Raw genomic sequence first — 24,793 nt, 5'->3', positions numbered from 1 at the left:
TCGGTATCATTAAAATGATAACTTGTTTGTTGCCGGTGACACACTAATGAATGTGGAAACGGTTTAAGGTGCCTTCCCCACATTCGAAAGTCGGTTGGTCGGTTGTTATTCAAATTGAACACAGAAATCACAGCTAGAAACTAATATGTGAAGCAAATAACAGGTAATCTAATTGCATCAAATCAAATCAAATCAAATCAAATCAGCATCACTTTCTTTCTGTACACCTATTGATTCTTAAGTATTTATGTTATTTGACGTGTTTAAAACCCATTTTGTCATCATGCTCATTGTTCTTCCTACACAGGTGTGAAATGCTTCTAAACTCGGCTCGACTAAACAGCGGCGTGCAAATGTCTACTCGCAACTCCTGCAAGACTCTGAAATGTCCGCAATGCAATTGGCATTACAAGTACCAGGAGACACTGGAGATCCACATGCGGGAAAAGCATCCCGATGGGGAGAGTGCCTGTGGCTATTGCCTTGCAGGTACTTAACCAACAAGATATGAATATTCTCGAGAGCATAGATTAATAAAAAGCAACAAAATGCATTCCTAATTCAACCAGAAATTACCTAATACTTTAAACTATATTGTGTTAATTTTTGTTCATGTTTTAATTTAGCCTTACTTTAGTTTATAATAAGATAAGTTATTATGTGTACCGGTATACAGTATCACCAGACGAATGGATGAACACTATGATTTTAATGCTTTCAACGTTAACGTTAAAGTTTTATACGCACATAAATCAACATTTATATGTTATCAAGAATATTCCATTTTTGCAAAGCTGCAAGGGTATATAAGCATCGGCTTCCCGAAGTTTGCTTCCTTTCTTGATTTCATATATTTATGCGATTTTTCCCATAGAAGCTATATGATATAGTCGTCTGATTTTCATAAAAATAAATACGTAATTAATAAATATTTAAATATTTAAATTTAATATCTCAAAGCATGAACACAAAATTAAAAAATAGCGAAGTAATACTTTATTTATTTATTTTGATTGTTCCAAGGGGAATAATGTGATATAGTCGCTCAATTTTAACAAAATTAAAACCGCACTTCTGAAACCATTACTATATCCTAGAGAATATTAAAAGAAATTGAAAAACGATTGTTCCTATGGGAGCTAAATATACTTTATAGGGTCGGAAATGTCGTTGCAAACTTTTAATTGAAATAATAGTAATAAATAGTAATTTGTTTATTTAGTTCGCAAAGGTGAGATTCCCTATAAATTATCTTAATTTGAGAGTCGATCTGCCTGTTTTTAAGGCTGAATAAAAATTTTCCAAGTTGTTTTTATTTTACTTATAGTCGAATCGGCCATCGTATAGCTCCCATTGAAATAATCGGTAAAAAGAAAAAATCACATCTTAAGTTTATACTAATATATCCTGAAATATAGAGGTAGTTTTTTATTTTAGCGCTAGGTAATTACTATTTTTATAGTTTATAAACTTCGGCTTGTAGATGTCTACCCCTTTTCTTGTTATGTATATTTTGTTGAGCCACATTCTCTAGAGACATTTATTTTTTTTTATCAATATTTGGGGTAGATTCTATAAGAGTGTGATTTAAAATATATTTGACCTTAAAAAAATAAGTGGAAACAAAAGTATAATATCCTTAGGCTTAAAAAATACATTTTCCCAGACTGGCGTTGAATTTAGCCTAAAATGAATTGCTAAAGATCATTTCGAATAGCTCTGATTCTATTATCATTTCTTCTCGTCGCACAGGACAACAGCATCCTCGGCTGGCTCGGGGGGAATCCTACTCCTGCGGTTACAAGCCGTACCGCTGCGAAATCTGTAACTACTCCACGACCACCAAGGGCAATCTTTCCATTCACATGCAATCGGACAAGCACCTGAACAACATGCAGGAGCTGAACAGCTCCCAAAACATGGTAGCTGCAGCGGCGGCCGCTGCGGCGACTAGCAAGCTGCTCCTCTCCAGTTCGTCTCCGGCTCACCAGGGCGCCAGTGCGGGTCCGTCCAACAGTGGATCGGTAGGAGCCTCCGGCGGCGCCGGCTGCAGCGGAGCCAACAGTGTGGGCGGCAACGCATCTCTGGGTGCAAACGCAGTAGCCGCAGGCACCGGTGCATGCAACCCTGGTGCCAACGCCGGGGGCAGTGCCAGCAGCTCCAGTGGCAAGCCCAAGCCCTCGTTTCGGTGCGACATCTGCAGCTACGAGACGTCCGTGGCCCGCAACCTGCGCATCCACATGACCAGCGAGAAGCACACCCACAACATGGCTGTGCTGCAGAACAACATCAAGCACATCCAGGCGTTCAACTTTCTGCAGCAACAGCAGCAAGGGTCCAGTGGCAATGTCCCTGGACTCGGCTCCGGGGGCTTCATGCCCGAGGTTGCGTTGGCCGATCTGGCGTACAACCAGGCGCTCATGATCCAGCTCCTCCACCAACAGCAGCAGCAGCAGCAGCAGCAGCAGCAGTCAGCTAGTACCAAATTATCACCCTCATCCTCACCCGTGAGCACTCCGGATCAGTTCTCCTTCTCCCCAAAGCCAATGAAGATCAGTCACGGAGCAAGCGTTGGCATGGGCCTGGGAATGCCGATGGGAATGAGTCACTCGAACGACGTGCCCGGCGATTTGTCTGGCGATCCGCATCCACTGACGAAGACGGACAAGTGGCCCACGGCGTTCTACAGCTGTCTTATCTGCGACTGCTTCAGTACGAACAACCTGGACGATCTCAACCAGCATTTGCTGGTGGATCGGTCACGGCAATCCTCCAGCGCCTCCACCGAAATAATGGTCATCCACAATAACAACTACATATGCCGGCTGTGCAATTACAAGACGAATCTCAAGGCCAATTTCCAGCTGCACAGCAAGACCGACAAGCATCTGCAGAAGCTCAACTTTATCAACCACATACGCGAGGGCGGCCCCCGCAACGAGTACAAGCTGCAGTATCAGCAACAGCTGGCCGCCAACGTGGTGCAGCTGAAGTGCAACTGCTGCGACTTCCACACCAACTCTATCCAGAAGCTGTCGCTGCACACCCAGCAGATGCGGCACGACACGATGCGGATGATATTCCAGCACCTACTGTACATTGTTCAGCAGAGTCAGATGCACCAGAAGGCTCCAGGCACGGCGGAGGATGATCCCCAGTGCTCCGGATGTCCGGATGAGGATCAGCAGTTGCAAGCGCAGTCCACCAAAAAGCTGCTCCTCTGTCAGCTGTGCAACTTCACCGCTAAGAACCTGCATGAAATGGTTCAGCATGTGAAGGGTATGCGACACATGCAAGTCGAGCAATTCATATGTTTGCAGCGTCGGAGTGAAAACCAAGAAATACCCGCACTAAGCGAGGTGTTCAAAGTGACGGAGTGGATTCTGGACAACGAAGGTATGTTCCAATATTTCATAATAGTTTTTATATATCAGCTTGGGCAGAATGATCTAATGATCTGCATGCTATTTGGATCCGTTTTCCTTCAAACCACATTATAACCCGACTGAAACACAATTAAATTAAAAGTATATAACAAAGTTTATCTGTTATTAGAACGCGTTTTTAAAAGTTACTGTTATTCAATTTTCTGACTTGGAATTTTGCATTGATTGCATATTGATTGAAACCACTTGTCTTAAATAAGTTTAATGGCCTTGAATTTTGTTTGGTACAGTGCCTTAGCTTAAAAAATGATATTATTAAAAGAACACTTTTCACTTGTAAATGGTACTTTTGAAGCGCCAATAAGTTATTATAATTAAAAATCCACATCTGAATCTATTTAAAATTTTGGTATTTTTTTTACTATTGTTAGACCCCCTTGTCAGGGTCGTTACATTTGTAAGCAGCAGTTAGGAAAAAAAACAAGAAAGAGCGATATTGTCGAGTTCCCCGACTATTAGATACCCCTTACTCAGCTGATAAATTGCAAACTTAACATTTGTGGTGGCGCCATCTGTCAAACTGCATTGCCAACACTACAAGAAACCGCCACGCCCTCGTTAATGGAAATGTTCATATTTCTGTTTGTTTCAAAATGTTGTGTGTTCCTGGCAAAGTTTGCAACAAAACTTGACCTGCGTGAAGATCATACAGGTCTTTTATAGATACAGTCGAACCACACTGCGGAAAAAGCTAGCTCAATTCGGCAGTTGATGCTGAACATAAGTGTGTAAATTAACTTTAAAGAGTCGGGTAACGTCAATCCATTTTTTAGCCCGAATCAAAAGCCTTTTAGTACGAACGAAGCGATTTACTCTTTCTTTAGCAACTATATCGCTATATTTCAACATTTTTTTCAGTCTGCGAAAAACAATCTTTATGTAAAAAGCCTTAATTATCCGCATATAATTTGGTTTTTGGAAATATGCTATTACTGATATTTAAATTATACTCGAAAGGGCCTTTCGAAAATGTACCAGAATAGAATAAGATTAAACAAATACTCTCACACAGATACTTACATATGTATTCGTTGAAATGGTTACGTGCATAAATACAAACGCTGCTCATGATTTTGAAAAATTCCCCCTACCACAAGCCATAACCATATTGCATTGTATAATACGGTTCGTTCGTTCGTAACTCATCATTAAGCGCTGATTTCAGTTCAATTTCTTCTGCCCCGCTCTTCGATTATTATCGTCTTCCTCTTCGCCCTTGCTTCGTCCTCGTCCTCGTCCTCGAACCCATCCTCACGTTCGGAATCATCGACGCGTTTACGTAAATTCTTCTTTGCCTTTGCTCTCGCCTTCGCCCTCTCTTTTCCTTTAGCGACTCATATGCGCTCTGAGATTTATACGCTGACGCTGACCCTTAAGGAAATTATTACAAATTACTTAAGAATGCAAAAACGATTATGTGTATCCATCGAATTTGCAATTAGTGACGTGCACACTTTGCTCCACACCAGTCTCAGTCTCAGTCTCAGTCTCAGTCTCAGTCTCAGTCTCAGTCTCAGTCTCAGTCTCAGTCTGCAGCTTTAGCCTCAGTCTGCAGCTCAAGCTGAGGCTAGTCTTCTCTTTACTTCAGTATGGGTATACAATGCCCACAATCCAAAAGGCCAAACAAATTCACTACACTCCACTCCGCAGTGTGAGATTCCCATATCAGATGCGCGGCGTCGTGCAGGGCCGAACCGCAGGCATAGCACCTAACCACAGAACACAGAACACCGAACACCGAACACCGAACAGAAAGAGCGAAGCTCGCAGATGCAGAGACACAACAAACAGTCGCCGCTCCACCACCACTTCGTACGGCATCACAAGCTCCCCCGCACCCAGCACCCAGCACCCAGCACCGCATCAATTTGAAGCCAGGTCAGATTCGCCATCGCCATCGCCCTCGCACTCGCACTCGCACTCGCCCTGGTCCTGGTTGTGGTTGTGGTTGTGGTCCTGGTCCTAACCTGGCCACCATCTGCGTACCTGCGCCCACTCCTTTCAAGATGTTGATAATTGCACATGCTGCTCTGCACCAATGTAGGGTGTCTCGGGCCTATATGCAAAAATGAAATACTTGCCAATGTAGACAATGAGGACCAAACGATTTTCGCCGTCTGTGGCTGCTCGACTCGGGTCTGCTGACTGAAGAGTCTTGCGCCTGCGGATTCAAAATGCAGTCCTCTCTGGGATATTTCCCCTTGTCGCCCGATTTCTGTTCACTCCATCGAATGCTAATTCTCCTCGTAGTTTCTTTGTTGATTAGTGAGTGCTTACACCAAACCATTTTGAGCAACTTGATTTCACGAAGCCTTTACACACATCTTTCAAAAACATATTTCATTGTAGAAAATAGTTTTGGCTCAACAATTTGTATTATAATTTTAGTCAGAAGTTCGCAATGCAGTGAAGACTCACTTCTGATTCTATAAAGATCATCATCACTAAAGAGCCGATCCATTCAGCCGTCCGTCCGTCTCTACGAAAACTAGTCTCTCACCCTTAAAGCTATCTGCATTGGACTTTCCCAAGACTTCTTAATCTTTTGCAGGTGGTATATAATTCGGAAAGAGCCGGTTCATACGACTATAGCATATAGTTTCCATAGGAACAATCGGAAAAATATAATATGATAAAAACAAGAAAGGAGGCCAACTTCGGCAAGCCGAAGTTCATATACCCTTGCAGCTATTGAAAGAATTAAATACTTTTGAAAACATTAAAATTATGATTTACTTGCGTATATGTTGAAAAACATTGAAGCTATGATGATTTGCAGCTCAATTATTTGTATTTATATATTTTATTTTATATATTTTTATTATTTCTATGGGAGCTATGTGATATAGTCGTCCGATTTTGATGAAATTTAAACCGTAATTCTGAAATATTTAACCTTTACTATATCTCGAAGAACTAAAAAAAAATGAAAAACGGCAAAGTTATAATTTTTTTTTATATATTTTCCGATTGAACGGACGGACAGACGGACATGGCTAGATCGACTCTGCTAGTGATGCTGATCAAGAATATGTATACTTTATAGGGTCGAAAATGTCTCCTTCACTGCGTTTGCAAACTTCTGACTGAAATTATAATACCCTCTGCAAGGGTATAAAAATTTGAACTTAAACTTTCATCAAAATCGAACGACTATATCATATAGCTACGATAGAAACAATAAACATATTAAAAAAAAAAAAAACAAGAAAGATACCTTTGCAGCTATTTCAAAAATTAAATATTCTTGAATAAATACGCCCCAGAAAACCATTGGGACTTAGGTGGTGCCAACTGTCGAGCATTTACTTTTTGACACTAATTCCATTTGTGCTGCCTTATTGCTTTAATGCTCAGTTTTTATACCCTTGCTGAGGTTATTATAGTTTCAGTCAGAAGTTTGGAACGCAGTGAAAGAGACATATCCGCCCTATAAATTATATAACTTATTGAACAGCATCACTCGGAGAGTCGATCTTTATGCATGGAGCTTTCCCAAAAGTTGTCTTTCTATAGCAGGTAGTATATAAGTCGGAACGAGCCGGAACGTTTTTTTATTATTTTTTTTAGTTCTTCGAGATAAATTGGTTATATATTTCAAAGTCGAACGCCTATACCATTTATTTCCCATGGGAGCAATCAAAATAATAACATTTAATTTTTGCAATTGCTTTCTTTCTTGTTTTTACAGAGGTTTTGCGCCTAAACAGTGTGTAGTGCTGACCTCGTGATTTTTGGTCGATATTTACTCGGTATTTGGCTTATCGTTCCACTATCGGGCGCAACTATCGCCTCTGATAACAAGAACCAATAACAAAAAACAGCTAACAAACGAAGGCGGGAAGTCATAGATTTTAATTTTGTGAATTGCAAACGAATTTTCATGCTAAAATGGAAATTTGACTTATTGAGTACTATAAATCAAAATTTTACTTAGCTTTACTGGTGCTTTTCTAGATTTTGTTAGCATTCATTTTTAAATCAAAACAAGAAGGAAAGCAAACTTCGGCAAGCCGAAGTTCATATACCCTTGCAGCTATTGCATTAATTAAATACTTTTGAAAACATTTAAATTATGATTTACTTGAGTATGTGCTAAAAAAAACATTGAAACTATGATGATTTGCAGCTCAATTATTAGATAGTTATTTTATATATTTTTATTATTTCTATGGGAGCTATATGCTATAGACGTCCGATTTTGATAAAATTTATACCATAATTCTGAAATAATTAAACATTGCTATATGTCGAAGAACTAAAAAAAAAATTAAATAACAGCAAAGTTATAATTTTTTTTCATTTATTTTTCCGATTGTTCCTATTGGAGCTATATGCTTTAGTCGTCCGATCCGGCTCGTTCCGACATATATACTACCTGCAATAGAAAGACAACTTTTGGGAAAGTTTCATGCAGATAGCTTTAAAACTGAGAGACTAGTTTGCGTAGAAACGGACGGACAGACGGACGGACAGACGGACATGGCTAGATCGACTCTCCTAGTGATGCTGATCAAGAATATATATACTTTATAGGGTCGGAGATGTCTCCTTCACTGCGTTGCAAACTTCTGACTGAAATTATAATACCCTCTGCAAGGGTATAACAAACAACCGCCAAATTCCTCGAGGCAGACGCATGTAATGGCGTCTTGCAAAGTGTATACGGCAATTCTGCTTCATTGCGTCTAGTTTGATATCGATAGAAAACTCACATGAGTATTAGTAATGCTCCGACGTGGATATTTGTTGGATTAGATACATTTTAAACAATAAACATATAAAAAAATAAATGTCATCTTTCAAAGTGACATGTCAGACTTTTGCGATTAGAGTTCGTTCGAGTGGGCGTGGCCACATTTTGAAATAAACTTGCTGGCTTTTATAGTTATGGATAAACCGACTCGTGATCGAAAACAAATATATTTTATAGTGTCGGATATGCTGCCATTTACCTGTTACGTACTTACTATACTTGTAACAGGTATAATTAAGTTTTTGTTTCCTTGGCAGCTTTATTATCAGGCCTGTTCCAGTTTTCACTCGGAAGTGAATTTGATAACATTTTCGGATTTCCTTTGACATATTTGATTTGCCACTGAATTTTCCTTTTGGTCTCAAACGAAATCAGCTGATATTGAAAAAGGTTAGGGGTGGTTAAATTTTACCCTGCTGGTGTCCCTCATCGAATACCATTAATAAAGTACTAATTTAACTCACAAAATCGATGGACCTAGCATCGAAAACAATTTTTATGTCACAATTTGTATAAACAATTACATAATAACTATTATTCATTAAAAAAATCTGAATATAAGAGTTATTTTACAATTATTTTTTTAATCAATAATAAAAGTTTATACTGTTTTTGGGTAGGAAAACAAAAAAAAAACTCTATGATCTCCTCATTTATGTAGACTTTAATTTAGCCCATGAATTTTTCAACCTCATAACAGTTATTTTCGGTCCCTGCTATGAAATATATATATTCTTGACCACCATCACCAGCAGGGTCGATCTGGCCGTGAACGTATGTTTCTACGTTTCTACCCAAACTAGTCTTTCAGTTTTTAAGCTATCTGCATGCAACTTTTCCAAAAGTTTTCGGATAGGACGACTATGTCATATAGCTCCCATAGAAACGATCGGGGAAAAAAGAAAATTAATTATAACTTTGCTGTTATGTGAAGATCATCATAAATTTAGATGTTCAGATATTTAATTTTTGCAAGAGCTGCAAGGGTAAAACAACTTGGCTGACCGAAGTTTGCTTCCTTTCTTGGTAAAAAGTCAAATAAATTATTTTTAACCAAGCAATAATGTTCTTAAAACATCAAAGAACTAGATAAAAATATCTTTTGCAAATTATCGCAAAGTATTTAAAAATAATTTATTTCTGTCCTTCGGATCTGAATCCGTTAGCCAAAAGCTTGGCGGAAAGTTTCCATTAGTTTTATCGGAAGACAACAAAGAATTAAAAGAGGGAAATTCGGTCTCGGAAATTCGAATTCGTGCGAGTCTTTCGGAAAACTCGAACAGTGCTGATATACTGATGTCTCCTTTTCTGCTTTGCAACTTTTGAGTGAAATTATAATACCCTCTACCCTCTACGAGGGTATAAAAACAGCGGACAAATTCATATAACCTTGAGTTTTGTGAAAATTGTGTGGGTTTATTTTTACTTATAAGCCACAAAAATCCACGGAAAAACGCTTAGAAAGTCGGTTTTAGGCTTAATTTCATTTGCTGTTTGGATAAAAACTAATAAAAGGGTTTTGAGCAATGCTGCCAGAGAACCCTTTTTGGTCAGCTTAACCAGCCGAGTCGGTCTAACCATGTCCGTCTTTGCGTCCGTCCTTTAAAGCAATGAAACTTATCAAAAAGTCGTTTTGTTGCCGGTAGTGTATTAGTCGAAACGGACAGGATCGGTTTACTATATTATATGGAGAACAATGAAAATTTCAGCGGAATATCTACATATACACACACATAAAAATCGAAGCCTAGTCGTTTTAAGGAACTTGTAGCTGCAAGAGTATATGAACTTCGGATATCCGAAGTTAGCTTTCTTTTGGTTTCTTCTCGATTTTTTTATTAGACTTTAAGCTTCGATAAGTTAGGTCTTTTAATGTATTTTTGAAATGTAACAACGAATAGCCGTTGTTTTGTATCCGATATAATGAAAATGTTCTGATATCTGCAATTTCCTGTGTTGGTTTTTACATTTCAGAAGTTACTTTCGAGAGTGGCTTTAACTTGGCCAGACCGGAACCAAATGATAGTACCTCCGATGTCAGCTTTGCTGCAGCATCATCTGCGACTGCCCCTGCCATTCCAGATGTCAGTATTTTTTCACCGACTTCTCCTTTGAGTTGCGCGACGTCATGCGGCAAGAGTTTGGGCTATATTGCATCGCCCAGCGCAAATAGCTTTGGCTCAGGTGCCGGTGCCGCAGTCCCCACCACAGTATTCAAGTGCAATCTCTGCGAATACTTCGTGCAATCGAAAGGCGACATGGCTTCTCACATCGAGACTGAGCACCCATGCGCTGAGAGTGATGACTTTATCAGTATACCAACCAACACCGCTGCCCTGCAGGCTTTCCAAACAGCTGTGGCAGCAGCTGCGCTAGCTGCGGTGCAACAGCGTTGCGCCGCTATCCATGCACCGACGCAAGATGATGCCGAAGCGGACAAGAACTCGGACGCGAATGCTGCTGACGGCCCAGTGGCCATCAAGCGGGAGCGGCTTGAGGAGGAGGACGATCCCATGACCGCTGTAGAGGACACCAAAGAGATTACTTCCCAGGCGCCGGCCTCTTCGGAGTCGCCGAAACACTCGGACGCGGACACTCAAGTCGGAGTTCAGTGTCCCTTGTGTCTGGAGAACCATTTCCGGGAGAAGCAGTACCTGGAGGCCCATTTAACAAGCGTGCACAGCGTTACCAGGGATGGCCTTTCTCGGCTTTTGTCGCTTGTGGATCAGAAGGCCTGGAGGAAAGGAAGTGAGAGCATCGGCAAAACCTCCCAAGTTCTGTATGCCAATAGCAACACGGAGGAGGCGCCCCCAGCACCTAGTGAAGTCTTCGAGGAGTGCACTTCCAGCCTTTCGGCCTCCAGTACAAACGCAGCCAAGGGCACCACTGCCACTAACACGAGTCTCCCAGTGGGAATGCAGGGGCTCTCCTGCCAGCAGTGCGAGGCAAGCTTCAAGCACGAGGAGCAGCTGCTTCAGCACGCGCAACAGAACCAGCATTTCTCGCTGCAAAACGGAGAGTACTTGTGTCTCGCGGCCAGCCACATAAGTCGGCCCTGCTACATGAGCTTCAGGAGCATTTCAGCTATGATCAGCCACTTCCAAGACTCGCACATGAGCTTAGTCATCTCGGAGCGCCATGTCTACAAGTATCGGTGCAAACAGTGCTCCCTGGCGTTCAAAACCCAAGAAAAGCTCACCACGCACATGCTGTACCACACAATGCGGGATGCCACAAAGTGCTCCCTTTGCCAACGCAACTTCCGCAGCACGCAGGCGCTGCAGAAGCACATGGAGCAGGCGCACCCAGAGGATGGAGCACCACCAGCCAGGTCGAATAGTCCGCAGACGCCGACAATGATTGCCGAGGAGGGGCAAAACCATTCATCGGGGGAGGCCCATGCCCAAGAAAGAGGTAAAATTATTTCCCAAAGATTAGTTAGAATTTCGATTGAGCTCAGCATTAATTTGTTCGTCTGGTTGACTTGATTGCAGAGGTCCCAGGGACTGATGGCTCAACGCTTCGTGCGGAATCGCAAGCCAGCAAGGAAACGAGGCACTTGACACCCAGCCCAATGTCTCAGGACGCCCAGACCCAGCAGCAATACCTCGCAACCTTCGCAGCCTTGCTAAAGCAGCAGCAGTGCAACTCAGATGTAGGCCTCCACCCCGATGCCTTGTCACTGTCCACTGGAGAGTTTTCTCAGCACTTGCAGGTAGTGCCATCCGCACATCAGGTTTGCCTGCTTGAGGACATGCCACTAATACACATTTTTTCAGGGCCTACAAAATTTACAAAATCTTCAGCACATTCAACAGCAGTTTGGGAGCGTAGCTGCCGCATCGGGACTACCGATTAATCCTGTGGACATGCTAAACCTGATGCAGTTTCACCATTTGATGTCCCTTAACTTCATGAACCTTGCACCGCCCTTGGTCTTTGGCGCCGGGGCCTCCGGAAGCAACGCTGTTCCCGTGTCAACAGGCCAAAACAACAGCATTACCTCCTCCGCGGCTGCTGTGTCGGGATTGGCTGATGTTCAGCTCGCCAGCGGAGTCAACGCCTTACCGGTGGACTCTGCTAAGGCTTCGATGGTCTCAGCTCAGCCTCAGCACAATGTCAACTCAAACTCCCAGGTACTTACCATATTAAGATTGTGATTGTCAACATCATTCTGTCTTGATCTTAAATACTTCTTAACACGGAGGAAGTTTAGTGACCAAAGTGATCGCAACCTCGAAACTTTCGTATTTCAACTTTTAAAAAATGTTGTATTTACATGCAAAGGTGTAAACAGAGATGAAATTTCCAAACTTAAGTACCAGCATTTCCATCTTTTTTTATCAAAAGAAGGCTCCAAAAAAGTATATATTGGTCACAATTTTTTTTTATGTGCAGAAAAAATATATATATATGTTTTTGGAACAGTCTTGACTAGGTATGTATGTCTTGTTCAGAGATTAAAACCGAAATAAATATAGGTTTCGGTTTCTGTTACGGTTACAACCAATGCAACAATTTCAGTAGCGGTTTCGGTAAACTAAAAATGTTTTCGGTTGCGCTTACGGTACCGCAACCAAAACAAGTTGCGGTTACCGGTATTGTATTTGTATTTTATAAAAAAAAATCATCCTAACGCTACAAGTTTGGAACTTATAAGTTAATGCGCTAGTCACAAAGAGTTGCAAATATTTAAATGTTACATGATACTTAAAACTAATTAAAAAAAAAAAATATATTGTTCACGTTTGAAAAACTTTAAACCGGTTTTCCCGAAAAAATAATATTATAGATGTCGCCGTAAGAATTCATAAAAATATAAGTTTTTTCGGATTTAAAACCCTAACTTCAGGTTTTATAGATTCAAGTTAAATAACGAATACAGATAAATAGAACAGTTGTTAATAAATTCAAAAATTATTTAGAAAGTGTTGCTTGCAGTAAGGGAACACAAATTATGATTATTATATTATTTACGACACATTTTAACTTATTTGAAGCCAGAACATTTTTAGATATTGCAAGTGAAGTTCTAATATATCTTTTTCGGTGCTTAAAAACTTCGTTACTTGACGTTGCTCTCACTTTGCTATTAAGGAAAGAAATTTCATAAATATACGTAGAAAATATAATATGGAAAAATTTTAATAAAATATTAAGCTGGTTTTTTTTCATGAATGTTATTTCGAATTTTTATTGACGGTAAACGTTTTTGCTATTATAGCTGGCCAGCAACCAAAAGCGGGCCCGAACGCGTATAACAGATGACCAGTTAAAGATTTTACGCGCACATTTCGACATAAATAACTCGCCAAGCGAAGAAAGCATAATGGAAATGTCACAAAAAGCAAATCTACCGATGAAGGTAAGGTTTCAAAAGCTTGATAAACTACGGTTTTACAAAAATATTCTGTTCTAGGTGGTAAAGCACTGGTTTCGAAACACGTTGTTTAAAGAAAGGCAACGGAACAAGGATTCTCCCTATAATTTCAACAACCCACCGTCGACAACTCTTAATTTGGAGGAGTATGAACGCACAGGTCAGGCCAAAGTCACGCCACTAAATGATACTAGCAGCGTCGCAATAACAGCGCCAATGACGACAGCAACGATTTCATCAGCATCGCCTGCTATCACCAACCTGAGCTCAAAAGAAAACGCAGCTACAAGGGTAACCACGGTTGGAAAAGCAATCGCTTCAGTGCCCGTCTTGTTTCCTGCTACTGTTCCAATCTCAACGCCAGTTTCTCGCCCAGAATCTACGAACTCGAGCGGCAATATATCCGATTACCTTAGCAATAATTTATTCTTTGGACAGCAGGGAGGTAAGGACCAAGGCTTGCCATATCCTGCAGAAGAGCAAATAAAATCGGAGCCTCAGGACAATATGATTGGGGCCAATGACTTCGCATTCCAAACAAAGCAGCAGCCAAACTTTAACTTTTTAAAGCACCAGCAGGAACTTGTGGACCCGCAAGAACAATCTCTTACAAATCAAGACACGGATATTTCTCAGGACCAATCAATACTTGCAGGTTCTTCCATTACGGCTCACTGTCAAAGCCAACAGCAAACAAACATCTTTGAAACGAAATCGGAGAGTGGTAGCTCCGATGTAATGTCACGTCCTCCTACTCCGAGCAGTGCAGCTGCGGGAAACCTCTACGGCAGTATGAATGATTTGATAAACCAGCAATTGGAAAACATGGGCAGTAACATGGGACCACCAAAAAAGCTTCAGATTGTTGGCAAAACTTTCGACAAGAACTCAACACCACTCTCCAGTTCGGCGAGTGCTAGCACTCAGTTTGAAAGCAACTCCTCAAACTCATCGAGTTCTTCATCTTCGACATCAGGTGGCAAGCGAGCGAACCGAACTCGCTTCACTGACTATCAAATAAAGGTTTTACAGGAATTTTTCGAGAATAATTCTTACCCGAAAGACAGTGATCTTGAGTATTTAAGCAAGCTCTTGTTGTTGTCTCCCCGTGTCATCGTGGTTTGGTTTCAAAACGCCAGGCAAAAGCAACGCAAGATTTATGAAAACCAACCGAACAACTCGCTTTTCGAAAACGAGGAGACCAAAAAACAAAACATCAACTATGCGTGCAAAAAGTGTAGTTTGGTGTTCCAGCGGTACTACGAGCTCATACGACATCAGAAGAATCACTGCTTTAAGGAGGAGAATAACAAAAAGTCAGCCAAGGCCCAAATTGCTGCTGCTCAAATCGCCCAGAACTTAAGCTCGGAGGACTCCAACTCCTCCATGGACATACACCATGTTGGTATCTGTCCGTCAGGCTCATCAGTGGTTTCGCAAGCCGTTTCTGCAGCTCCTCTGGCGGGACAGTTCGCACAGCAATCATTTGGCGCTCTGCCCTCACCACAGCATATGTTTGCGAAGTCTGCCTCCCTCACTGACTTCAGCCCTTCCACGACTCCTACGCCCCCCCAACGAGAACGCAGCAACAGCCTAGACCATCCACAACGGCCTTCCAAGTTCGACTGTGATAAGTGCGAACTGCAGTTTAACCACTTGGAGAAATTGCGAGAGCACCAACTATTGCACCTGATGAATCCAGGTAACATTTTTTCAGATGCAGGCCAGAACTCCAATCCAGACGCCAACTTCGGTCCGTTCGGCAGTATACTGCAAAGCCTACAGCAAGCAGCGGCGCAACAACAACAACAACAACAACAACAACAGCAGCCTCAACAGCCTCAACATCAACCACCTCCGACAAAAAAGCGAAAATACTCGGACAGCTCTTCCAATCCAGATGAAATGCCGACCATATCGGAACTCGAGGCTTCACATAAGAAGCACGAGTTCCTGTATAAATATTTCATGCAGAACGAAACGAACTCAGAGCTGAAACAGCAGTTTCTCATGCAAAGCCAACACAAGAAGGCGTTGCAGTTTCAATCCCAAGAGCAAGGCACTGAATCCGACTTTGAACTAGAGTTCTTAACCAATTTCTATCAGCAGAGTGAGTTGAAGAAAGTCAGTAACTATGACTTTCTACTGCAGTACTACCGCACTCAGGAGGAGGCAGCCCTAAAGACCAAATCCAAGCAACAGCATCCGTTTAGCTCCAGTAAGAAGCCAACTATCGAGTTCCTACTGCAGTACTATCAACTGAACGAGTCAAAGAAGTTTTTTCAGTTAGTTGCCTCGCCCCAAATAATGCCTGATGGCCTAGGCTACAAGCCGTCGTCGCCGATGCTAAAAGCTACGACGGATGGAATCATTGACGTTAACGCCGAAACATCGTTGGCGCAGGCAACAGAACTACGAAAAGAGGAGCAGGAGGAACAATTCAGCATAGACAGGCCATGCGACGAAAATGAGTTGTTCAAGACCAAAAATGAAGTGGAAAAGCTTAATAACAATAACATTAACGTTAACGTTAATATCAACTCGGCACAAACCGATACAACCGTGGCGAACGATATCGAATCAGTTGAAATGGCAGAAGAGGTGCCAGTGGCTCCTACATCAATAGCAATTAATGACAATGGCAAATATTTGAGCGCGAGATCCTTACAAACAGACGACAAGGACAAATCTCAGTACCTACACAACCTTGAGGATTTTCTGGATGCCACTATGATAGAGAATAACTCTCAGACCCTGACTTTTAATGATGACGACAAAGCTTGCCAAAAGGACGAAGCGAATATATCGATCCATAAAGCAAACGATATGGAGAAACGCTCTTCTGTGTCTCCGGTTAACGTTTCATCCAAACAAAACAAACGCCTACGTACAACCATACTTCCGGAGCAACTTAACTTCTTGTATGAGTGTTACCAATCCGAATCAAATCCAAGCCGAAAAATGCTGGAAGAGATATCTAAGAAAGTAAATCTTAAGAAACGAGTAGTGCAAGTAAGTACCAATATACATACATATATGCAAAGAACCCAGAAAATTTGCTTAGGATATTATTGGAACAGAACTCGTGCTAGTACCTTTTTCTTTAATCCGATGGTGGTTAGGAAAAACATGGCTATTTAGCTCTCATCTTCTGAAATGATGAGAAAAAAATTTAACTTGAAAAGCTGTGAAGGAGATTTAAGTATCACCTTCTTATTCTAATATTTAAGGTTACTGGTCTAGCCATGTCCGTCCGTCCCTCCAAAGCTATCTCTTAGTTTTCAGCAGGGATGAATCAATATCGGTTTAGGCTAGTCTTACGACCAATATAACTGTTCGGCTTAGGTTTTGGCTTAAATTCTTTATTTCAGTTGCGGTTACTTTACCGGTTACCGGTTCAAATAAAACCACACCGTCTTCCGACTATTACTCGGTTCTTGGTTGTTCCTTGTGACCCTCCCGTTATTTCCCTCGGGCATTTGGTGTTTGGTGTTTGTGGTACCGTTGCTTTTCTAATGTCGCCATTCTCTATGTGAGTTCGCCGTCACTCAGGTAATCGAACACAATATTCGTTGCAAAGTATGTAACACATTGAAGGAATCACTTCCGACTATATAAAGTATTTGTATTCTTGATCATGATCAATCGCCGAGTCCGTCTGTCTGTCCGTCCGTTTCTACGCAACCTGGTCTCAGTTTCAAAAGCTATCTGCATAAAACTTTTCCAAACTGCCTTTCTGTTGGAGTATATAAGTTGGAAAGAGCCGGATCGGACGGCTACAGCATATTTCTCCCATAGGAACAATCAGGAAAAAAAATTATAAAAAAAATAAATGAAAAGAATATTTTAAGTTCTATATTTTTAGTTTTCTTAATTCTTTTGGACATAATAACGGTTTAATAATTCAGAATTGCGCTTTTAATTTTATTCAAATCGGAAAGCGAGGAACGAGCTAATATTAACGAATATTTAATTTTAGCAATAGCTGCAAGGGTATATAAACTTCGGGTTGCCAACGTTAGCTTCCTTCCTTGTTTGGAAAAAACATTATCAGAACCGGTACCAATGTTTCGATATCGGTTAAGGTTATTCCGGTTGCTGCATAATTCGGTTACGGTTTCGGTTAGGCAAAAAACAAGTTATTTCGGTTCTGGTGTCGGTTTCACTAGCGGTTTTGATTAGGATATACCGGTGAATAATAACGTTTACGAATCCGGTCATAAGACTACATTAATGAAACTTCCCAAATATAGGTTATCGAACGACTACATCGTATCAAACAAAAACATCTCTTGCCGAGGTAACTCCAAAAACTTCTCATATCAGATTTGTGACGATTATTTTTTGCGGACCCAACAGCTCAAATAAGAGAAACATTTTTTTTCGCACTTTCACGCACAAACCAAACCAAAAGACTTTCTTAAATTCAAAAAAGTACCGTTTGAAGGCTATATATTTTATTAAGATCGGACTATTCTTTGCCGATTTTCAATACTGCGACTATATATAGAGTTTCCTTACGCACGCTCATTGTCACTACGTGGAAAGCCGTCCACAGTGATACTCCCACAGCAAAGCCAAAAAAAAAGAGTAAAAAAAATTTGTTTTGCATAAGATTTTGAAAAATATATTATTTTAGAAAATCGGTTTTGATTACTTAAAATTTGTGGAACGATATCATATAGCTGACTGAGGCAAGATACAAAAATTCAGCGGAAAACCGGCATAGCTTCATTGTTTTTAAACATATACGTATTAAAATCAAAGTATTGTCTGTAGAAAACTTAATTTTTGTAAAATCTGGAAGGGTCAATAAACTTCAACATGCCGATGTTACCTTCTCTTTTAGTTTTCATTGTTAACATTGCGAAAAATGTAAAAAGATTATGAAAGCTAAATATATTTCCCCTACAATGACCTACGATCTTTTAAGAAGATAGAATATTAACAATTTGGCATCGGTTCGAACCAAAAAGTCGTTTTTTGGGGAGAAAACTTGATTCTTTAAATTCTGCCAAATGGACAATTTTTAACCAATCGGTCAACTTGTAGTCGATTTATAAACGCGTTTCAAGTCGCTCCTTAGAACGCTGCCATTCAAAAACAATTTTCATACGACCTTGCCGTTGGCAGCTATAGCCTATAGCACATAGTGAACCGATTTTGATAAAATCTCAACAAAATATAATAAGTTAAAGTCTAGCGATTTATTCACAAATTCAAAATAATCAGAAAAATTAAACAATTCTTTCCTGATCGTTTATTTGGCAGCTATAGGATATTGTCGTCCGATCAGAAAGATGCCAAACAAAAACACAGTACAAGAATCTATCTTTTATACATCGCGAATAATCGGCATATAACCGTAGAGTCAGTCAACCGATTTGATCAAATCTCAATGGATGGGTTTTAAACACCATACAATCATCATCTAGGGCAAAAACCAGCGATTAATAATTAAAATATTCTATAAAAAGACTATATTTCTATAGAGTTTTAAGTTCACACTGAAACTTTATTTCGTTAAAAATGCCAAAAAATATATGTTTCGTTTTAATATGTATTCATTCAAATGTTTTTATACAGATGTCTTTATTATTTTCCTATTATTAATTTTTATTGTTTTTTACTTTATTTTTTAGTGAAAATGCAACACAGAACTATAAAATGATAGACAATATTAAACTTATAGCCCAAACAAATGATTGGGCTACAGACTGATTTTTTAAGTCATACTCTATAGCTTGCGAAAAAAACATTAAAGGTAAATAATGTAATAGTTAAAATTTTAGTTTTCTAAATAGTAGCAAAAAGCAGAGAAGGCAGCACTTATAACTGCTCTATTTTTCATTATTTTCTAGGTCTGGTTTCAAAATTCTCGCGCCAAAGACAAGAAATCTCGCAACCAGCGACACTATGCCCACATATCTGACGACAACAGCTATGATGGCTCAAGTGGCAAAGACGTTGCCAGCGACCTGAAAGCTAATGGCGTATCCGCGGATCAGGATCACGAACTAAACCTTCAGGACTGCCAGCTGTGCCAAGTCACCCAAGTCAACATCCGAAAGCACGCTTTCAGCGTAGAGCACATCTGCAAGATGAAGAAGCTACTCGAACAAACCACCGAGCTTTATGCCCAGAGCAATGGCAGCGGCAGCGGCAGCGATGACAACGATTCCGACAGGGAAAAGAGATTTTACGACTTATCGAAGGCCTTTCTGCTCCAACATGTTGTTTCAAACGCGGCAAGCAACGCCAATCTCACACCGGGATCTGGACAGGACTCAAATGCTCTTCCTGAGAAGAACTGTTTGCTTAACTATAACACTGCTGGTGGTGACTCGAAGAGTCACATCCAGCACAACATGCCTGCCGAGATCGGCAATGATGAAGTCCGTAAGATCGCTGGTAATCAGGAACTTATGCAGCAGCTATTCAACCGAAACCATATCACCGGTAAGAGTTTCGGCAGGTTAAAGAATTTCGTTTTTTATCTCATCTGTTGATCAGACTTAAATTAACCAGTACAGCTTGCTTTTTATTTTGTATAAACTTGCAATGTCTATTTATTTTTAATTAAAAGAGCTTCGTTTTGTTTTGTTTTTGTTTTGCTGAAAAGATGTTATGCGAACATATACGAACAGAAACAGACAATCTTTTAAAACAAAAAATACATTGAAAACCTATTATTATAAATATACATTTAACGCCTCGCAAATTTAAACATAACAAACAAAAATTATGAAATATTTATATATTTTATATAGGGTGTAGCTATATAAATATAGCGTTAATGAAACATTTTATACATATGTATGTAAGAATATGTATTTATGTAGATGTGTGTGTAAAACTATAAAAGCGAAATCCGAGAAGTAACTACTCTCTGTGTTGCATTGTGATTGTGTGAGGAAGAATGCGACATCCCAAGTAAACTTTTAGGGACACTTTAAGTGTTTAACTAAATCAAGAAGTCAGTACATGGTACTTTTCTGCTAATCTTCTTTGCCTTCCGTCTCGAGATTTGCCCAATCCCCAATCTATCCCGACGTTTTTTGAAGCGACCATGAAAAATATAAATCAATGTTTTGGAAATAATCGATATAAACTGAGTTTTTGGTGCTACAATTACCGATATTGACACTTGATGAGTGCCTAAATATATATATATTTAATGTATAAATCAACTACTGCAAGAACCGAATAACATTAGTATACTGAAACATGTACAAAAATAAACATTTTATTTTATTCAAATCCATTTATTTGCAGTTTGCATTTTTATTTTTATTTTAAAAATACTTTGGTTTGTAATGTCAATAATGAAATCTTTTCAATTCGAGTAGTGTTACGCAATCGAAAATGATAACTATGCAATCGGTGAAATCTAAATCAGTAACTTTCATCTTATTAGTTATAGGTGGAAAGTAAATTGGAGTGTTTGTATGGCCTTATAACCGTGGTGGTGGTTAAAACTTAGGTGAGTTGCACTACTCAAACTTATCATATCACACTAACAATGCTCTATATTACAGACTACGAATGGAAAAATGATTGCATATTGAGATGCGAAAGATACGTACACGACATAAATACGAACATAAACAAACCATACTACGAAAACTAAAAAGTTCCTATTTTAATGAAATTTATAAAAACATTGACATTCCATGAACCAAGTGAATATACAGATATATGTATTGAAATTCTTGCGAATACCTATTTCAACATTAGTAAGAATTTCTTAGTTATACGGCAGTGTTCCTAACTATTCAAAATATAAATTAGCGATAATCTTAAAGTATACACAATTGTGGCAATCCTAAATAATTCGAAATGGAGGGCTTAATTTTGATAAGTCGAAATACCATGGCAGCTCCAAACAAAATTATATAACAACTAGATACATATATAATGAACTAGATTTAATGACACGTAAACTGAGTTCCTAGCATTTGATTGCTTTATGCCTTTGTTTTCTATATTAGAATGTAATCAATGAACACTAAGATCTGCTTCGGCATGCCGATCTTTTAAATATTTTTCAAAAGTTTAAGAAATACAGTGGTTCCTATTAAATTTTCGGAAACTGTACAAGGATATGAACATATAAACCGCTTTTTATTTATTTAATTATGTCATAAATATGCTGAGAGTAAATGTGCCAATATTTTATTTTGCAATGCATGCTTATAGCATAGAAAACATTGTATCTTTGAAGCTATATTATACTCAAAATTGAATGCGTTCCAAATTCTATAAAAACGAACACGTATCCTAACTAATTAAAAAAGGAAGAAAAAACAAATGATTAAAAAACATTGTATGAGTTTTAGTTGTTGGTTTGTACCTCTAAATTCCTTTCCATGTTAAATATTTGTTACGGCGAGTTAAATTATTAATTCACATTCAAAAATAATTTTGTATTTTTAATGAAACATATTTGAAATTTATGTTTTAGACTTAAAAGAATAAATGTAAACTTCTAAGCGAAGACAGGAGTTACTATTTCACAATTGCGTTGATTTTTTATTGAAGCTTCCAATACAGAACTTAGAATTTAAAGTAAAATCTCAGCTTTTTATTGTACCGTTATTTACTATATATAATTTTTTTATATTTTCCCTGCCAATCTAAGTAAAGATATTTTGAGAGGACACAGTTGGCCCAAAAAACAGTTAAATGATATTTAAACAAAATAGTGTTAGACTGATTCCCTTTTCTAAAACTTTTAAATTACCCATATTTATATGTATTCAATGTCATTCCGCATCACTTAGATTCATACGTACTCGTATATGCATAAGTGTATTGTTAACTGCAAAAAAATATATACATATGTTGCAAAACATAAGAAAAATGTACTAAGAAGTTCCTATAGAATTTAATAAAAAGAAATACAAATATATTTACGTGTAAGTTCAGAAATAACATTATTTTCTGTTTATCTAATTTTAAATTATGACAGGAAAATGATGAAGAAGTAATCAGCATATGTCCATATTAACATTAGAATATTAAAAATGTGTGCAGTGTTTAAAATCCCATAATCATTTCATAAAATAATTATTTTCATACCTATGTACTTAAGCATTCATAATTGCCAAGAAACACAGATTGACATATTTGGACATAATAGCAGTCTTACACTTTCATATATATATGTATATGATGTATATGATCATGAAACTATACCCTCGCAATTGCAAATATGTACTAGTTAACAAAACTAGTCGGTACGATAAACATATTTGATCAACATACATATGTAACACACAAAATATAATGCGATTTCACAGACGAGATCAGAACTTTTATTGCTCAATAGATAGCCACCATATATACTTTCGTATGTATGTATAAATATATAACATATCACCATAAACATACTTAACCAGACTAATCCTTAAAAAGTTTGGTCTGTTCCTTTTTTCCAAATACAATTTTTAGCAATGACCTTGTCTTTATGTTTTTTAATTGACTACATATATAGTTTGTGATTATTATGTTAATTTATCCTAGGTTCTCTACTGGGTTTCCTCTGAGCTAAGTAATTGTACATATATATTTTGTGTGTTAGTGGGAATGCTAAGCGCATTTTTGCCAATCATATACATATGTATGTACAACGTTGCTATTAGTTAATCGATTTAAACAATATTCTTGCTATACAAATACAAATACTTGATTCGTATATTCAGAGTAAGTAAACTTAAACGTAAACGTAATTTTAATGTCAATCTATGTATTAATCAGAGTTACTACAAATATTGGGTAAAACTTGAAAAAAGGAAAAATAAATACATATTTATAAAGTTCCTATATATTTAATAATTGGCAAAAGATGTGCATATATTATAAAATTATAACTTAATAAAGATATGAACAAAAAACACATGTGTTTTGTTCCATGTAAAGCTGGTCAAGAACTTGTGGCATTTAGTTTAAATTTATTTACTTTATAACGACAGCGGGCTATATTCCGTTCTCCTGGGTATAAACTAAGCTCGATGGATGGGCTAAAGTGACATCTCGGGCAGATCTGGTGACACAATTGGCATCAGCATCGAAGGAAACCTTCTTCAAAATACGAAAGTACACTTTTACCTACTAGCCTTTTGTTTGCACACGGTATTACAATTTTGGTCAGAAGTTTGGAACGCAGTAGAGGCGATATGGCCGATAAATAATAAATATATTCTTGACTAAGATAGCTAGGACGCCTCCTACAAAACTTGGACCTTACGAAACACAGTATCAGGGCTAAACCAGTGTCACTTGCACTTAATTGAGCTCATCTGGGTTCCTGGTGCTCCCATGCAATGACCTCTGTCGGAGCTGCGACCAACACCCACCGGCTTAGGGAATCCTCCCACTCCCATCCCACCTTGACAACGTAATACAAGTATGATATTATGTTATACTGGATATTTGAAAAACGTCACATTTGCATCGGGAGCACTCTGTCAACACATGCTCCCATCTAATTTGTATAAATTTGTTTATTCCTCGAATAGCCCCAAGACTTCAATCATAAGGCTGCAGGATCAACGCAATTTTTCGTTTCGTGGGCATATTTGTGCCCTAGTCCTGAAAGAACAAGAATAAATATTAATGTAAAAGTCGGTCAGTCATCAGTCCGCACTGCCCAGTAAGCTTAGCTTTCGCTTGATCGTAAAACGGTTGTGAAGTGTTTCGGCCAGATACCCTACCCAAAAGACTTTCTCGTGTGCCAATGGATCGTCTCGGGCCGCGCAATACGAACCCCTATTGTCAAGGCTGTCAGTCAATAACTATGTCATTTTCTTAGCCTACTCCATTGAATTGGTTTCTAAAGGGGTATATGGTATTCGTTGAAAAGTACGTAACAGGATCAATAGTCGAGTCGATCTAGCCATATCCGTCCGTCTTTCTGTCCGTCGGTCTGTCTGCTGTCTGTCCGTCTGTATGAACGTCGAGATCTCGGAAACTATAAAAGCTAGAGCTTCGGGACGTGACATGCAGATTCTAGTAGTTCGTAAGCAGCGTAAGTTTATTTCAAATCGGAGCCATGTCCACTCTAACGCCCTCAAATCGTGAAAGTACGTACTATCACTGGAAGACAAGTTAAACCGTAGGTGCTGGACCAGGTAGGTAGACAGTATTTTAGAAAATAGGGTTATTAAGTTCTCTGCCGCTGCTCGGCCGCTACTCTGCCGGTAATCTCTG

The 24,793-nt window shown here is 39.0% G+C and overlaps 1 protein-coding gene across 5 annotated transcripts in view; it reads left to right on the top strand.

Moving 5' to 3' along the window:
- The window catches only part of LOC128263782 (zinc finger protein 2), a 56,976-nt gene extending 33,442 nt beyond the window's left edge, over positions 1 to 23,534 (top strand). For 2 of the 5 annotated variants that reach the window (XM_052998981.1, XM_052998982.1), the window contains 8 exons: positions 308 to 489; positions 1,753 to 3,396; positions 10,177 to 11,616; positions 11,697 to 11,917; positions 11,982 to 12,338; positions 13,427 to 13,567; positions 13,622 to 16,594; positions 19,444 to 20,843. In XM_052998981.1, the coding sequence (XP_052854941.1) occupies positions 308 to 489; positions 1,753 to 3,396; positions 10,177 to 11,616; positions 11,697 to 11,917; positions 11,982 to 12,338; positions 13,427 to 13,567; positions 13,622 to 16,594; positions 19,444 to 20,091 (7,606 nt within the window). In that variant the 3' untranslated portion in view covers positions 20,092 to 20,843. Of the gene's footprint in view, positions 1 to 307; positions 490 to 1,752; positions 3,397 to 10,176; positions 11,617 to 11,696; positions 11,918 to 11,981; positions 12,339 to 13,426; positions 13,568 to 13,621; positions 16,595 to 19,224; positions 19,347 to 19,443; positions 20,844 to 20,999; positions 21,066 to 21,120 lie in introns of those variants that run through there. The other 3 variants (XM_052998983.1, XR_008268514.1, XM_052998984.1) reach the window with 3 other exon arrangements.
- The last annotated feature ends 1,259 nt before the right edge of the window (positions 23,535 to 24,793 follow it).

This window comes from Drosophila gunungcola, unplaced genomic scaffold (assembly GCF_025200985.1).
Source record: "Drosophila gunungcola strain Sukarami unplaced genomic scaffold, Dgunungcola_SK_2 000018F, whole genome shotgun sequence".
Classification (NCBI taxonomy): domain Eukaryota; kingdom Metazoa; phylum Arthropoda; class Insecta; order Diptera; family Drosophilidae; genus Drosophila; species Drosophila gunungcola.
This window is presented reverse-complemented; position numbering and strand designations above follow the sequence as displayed.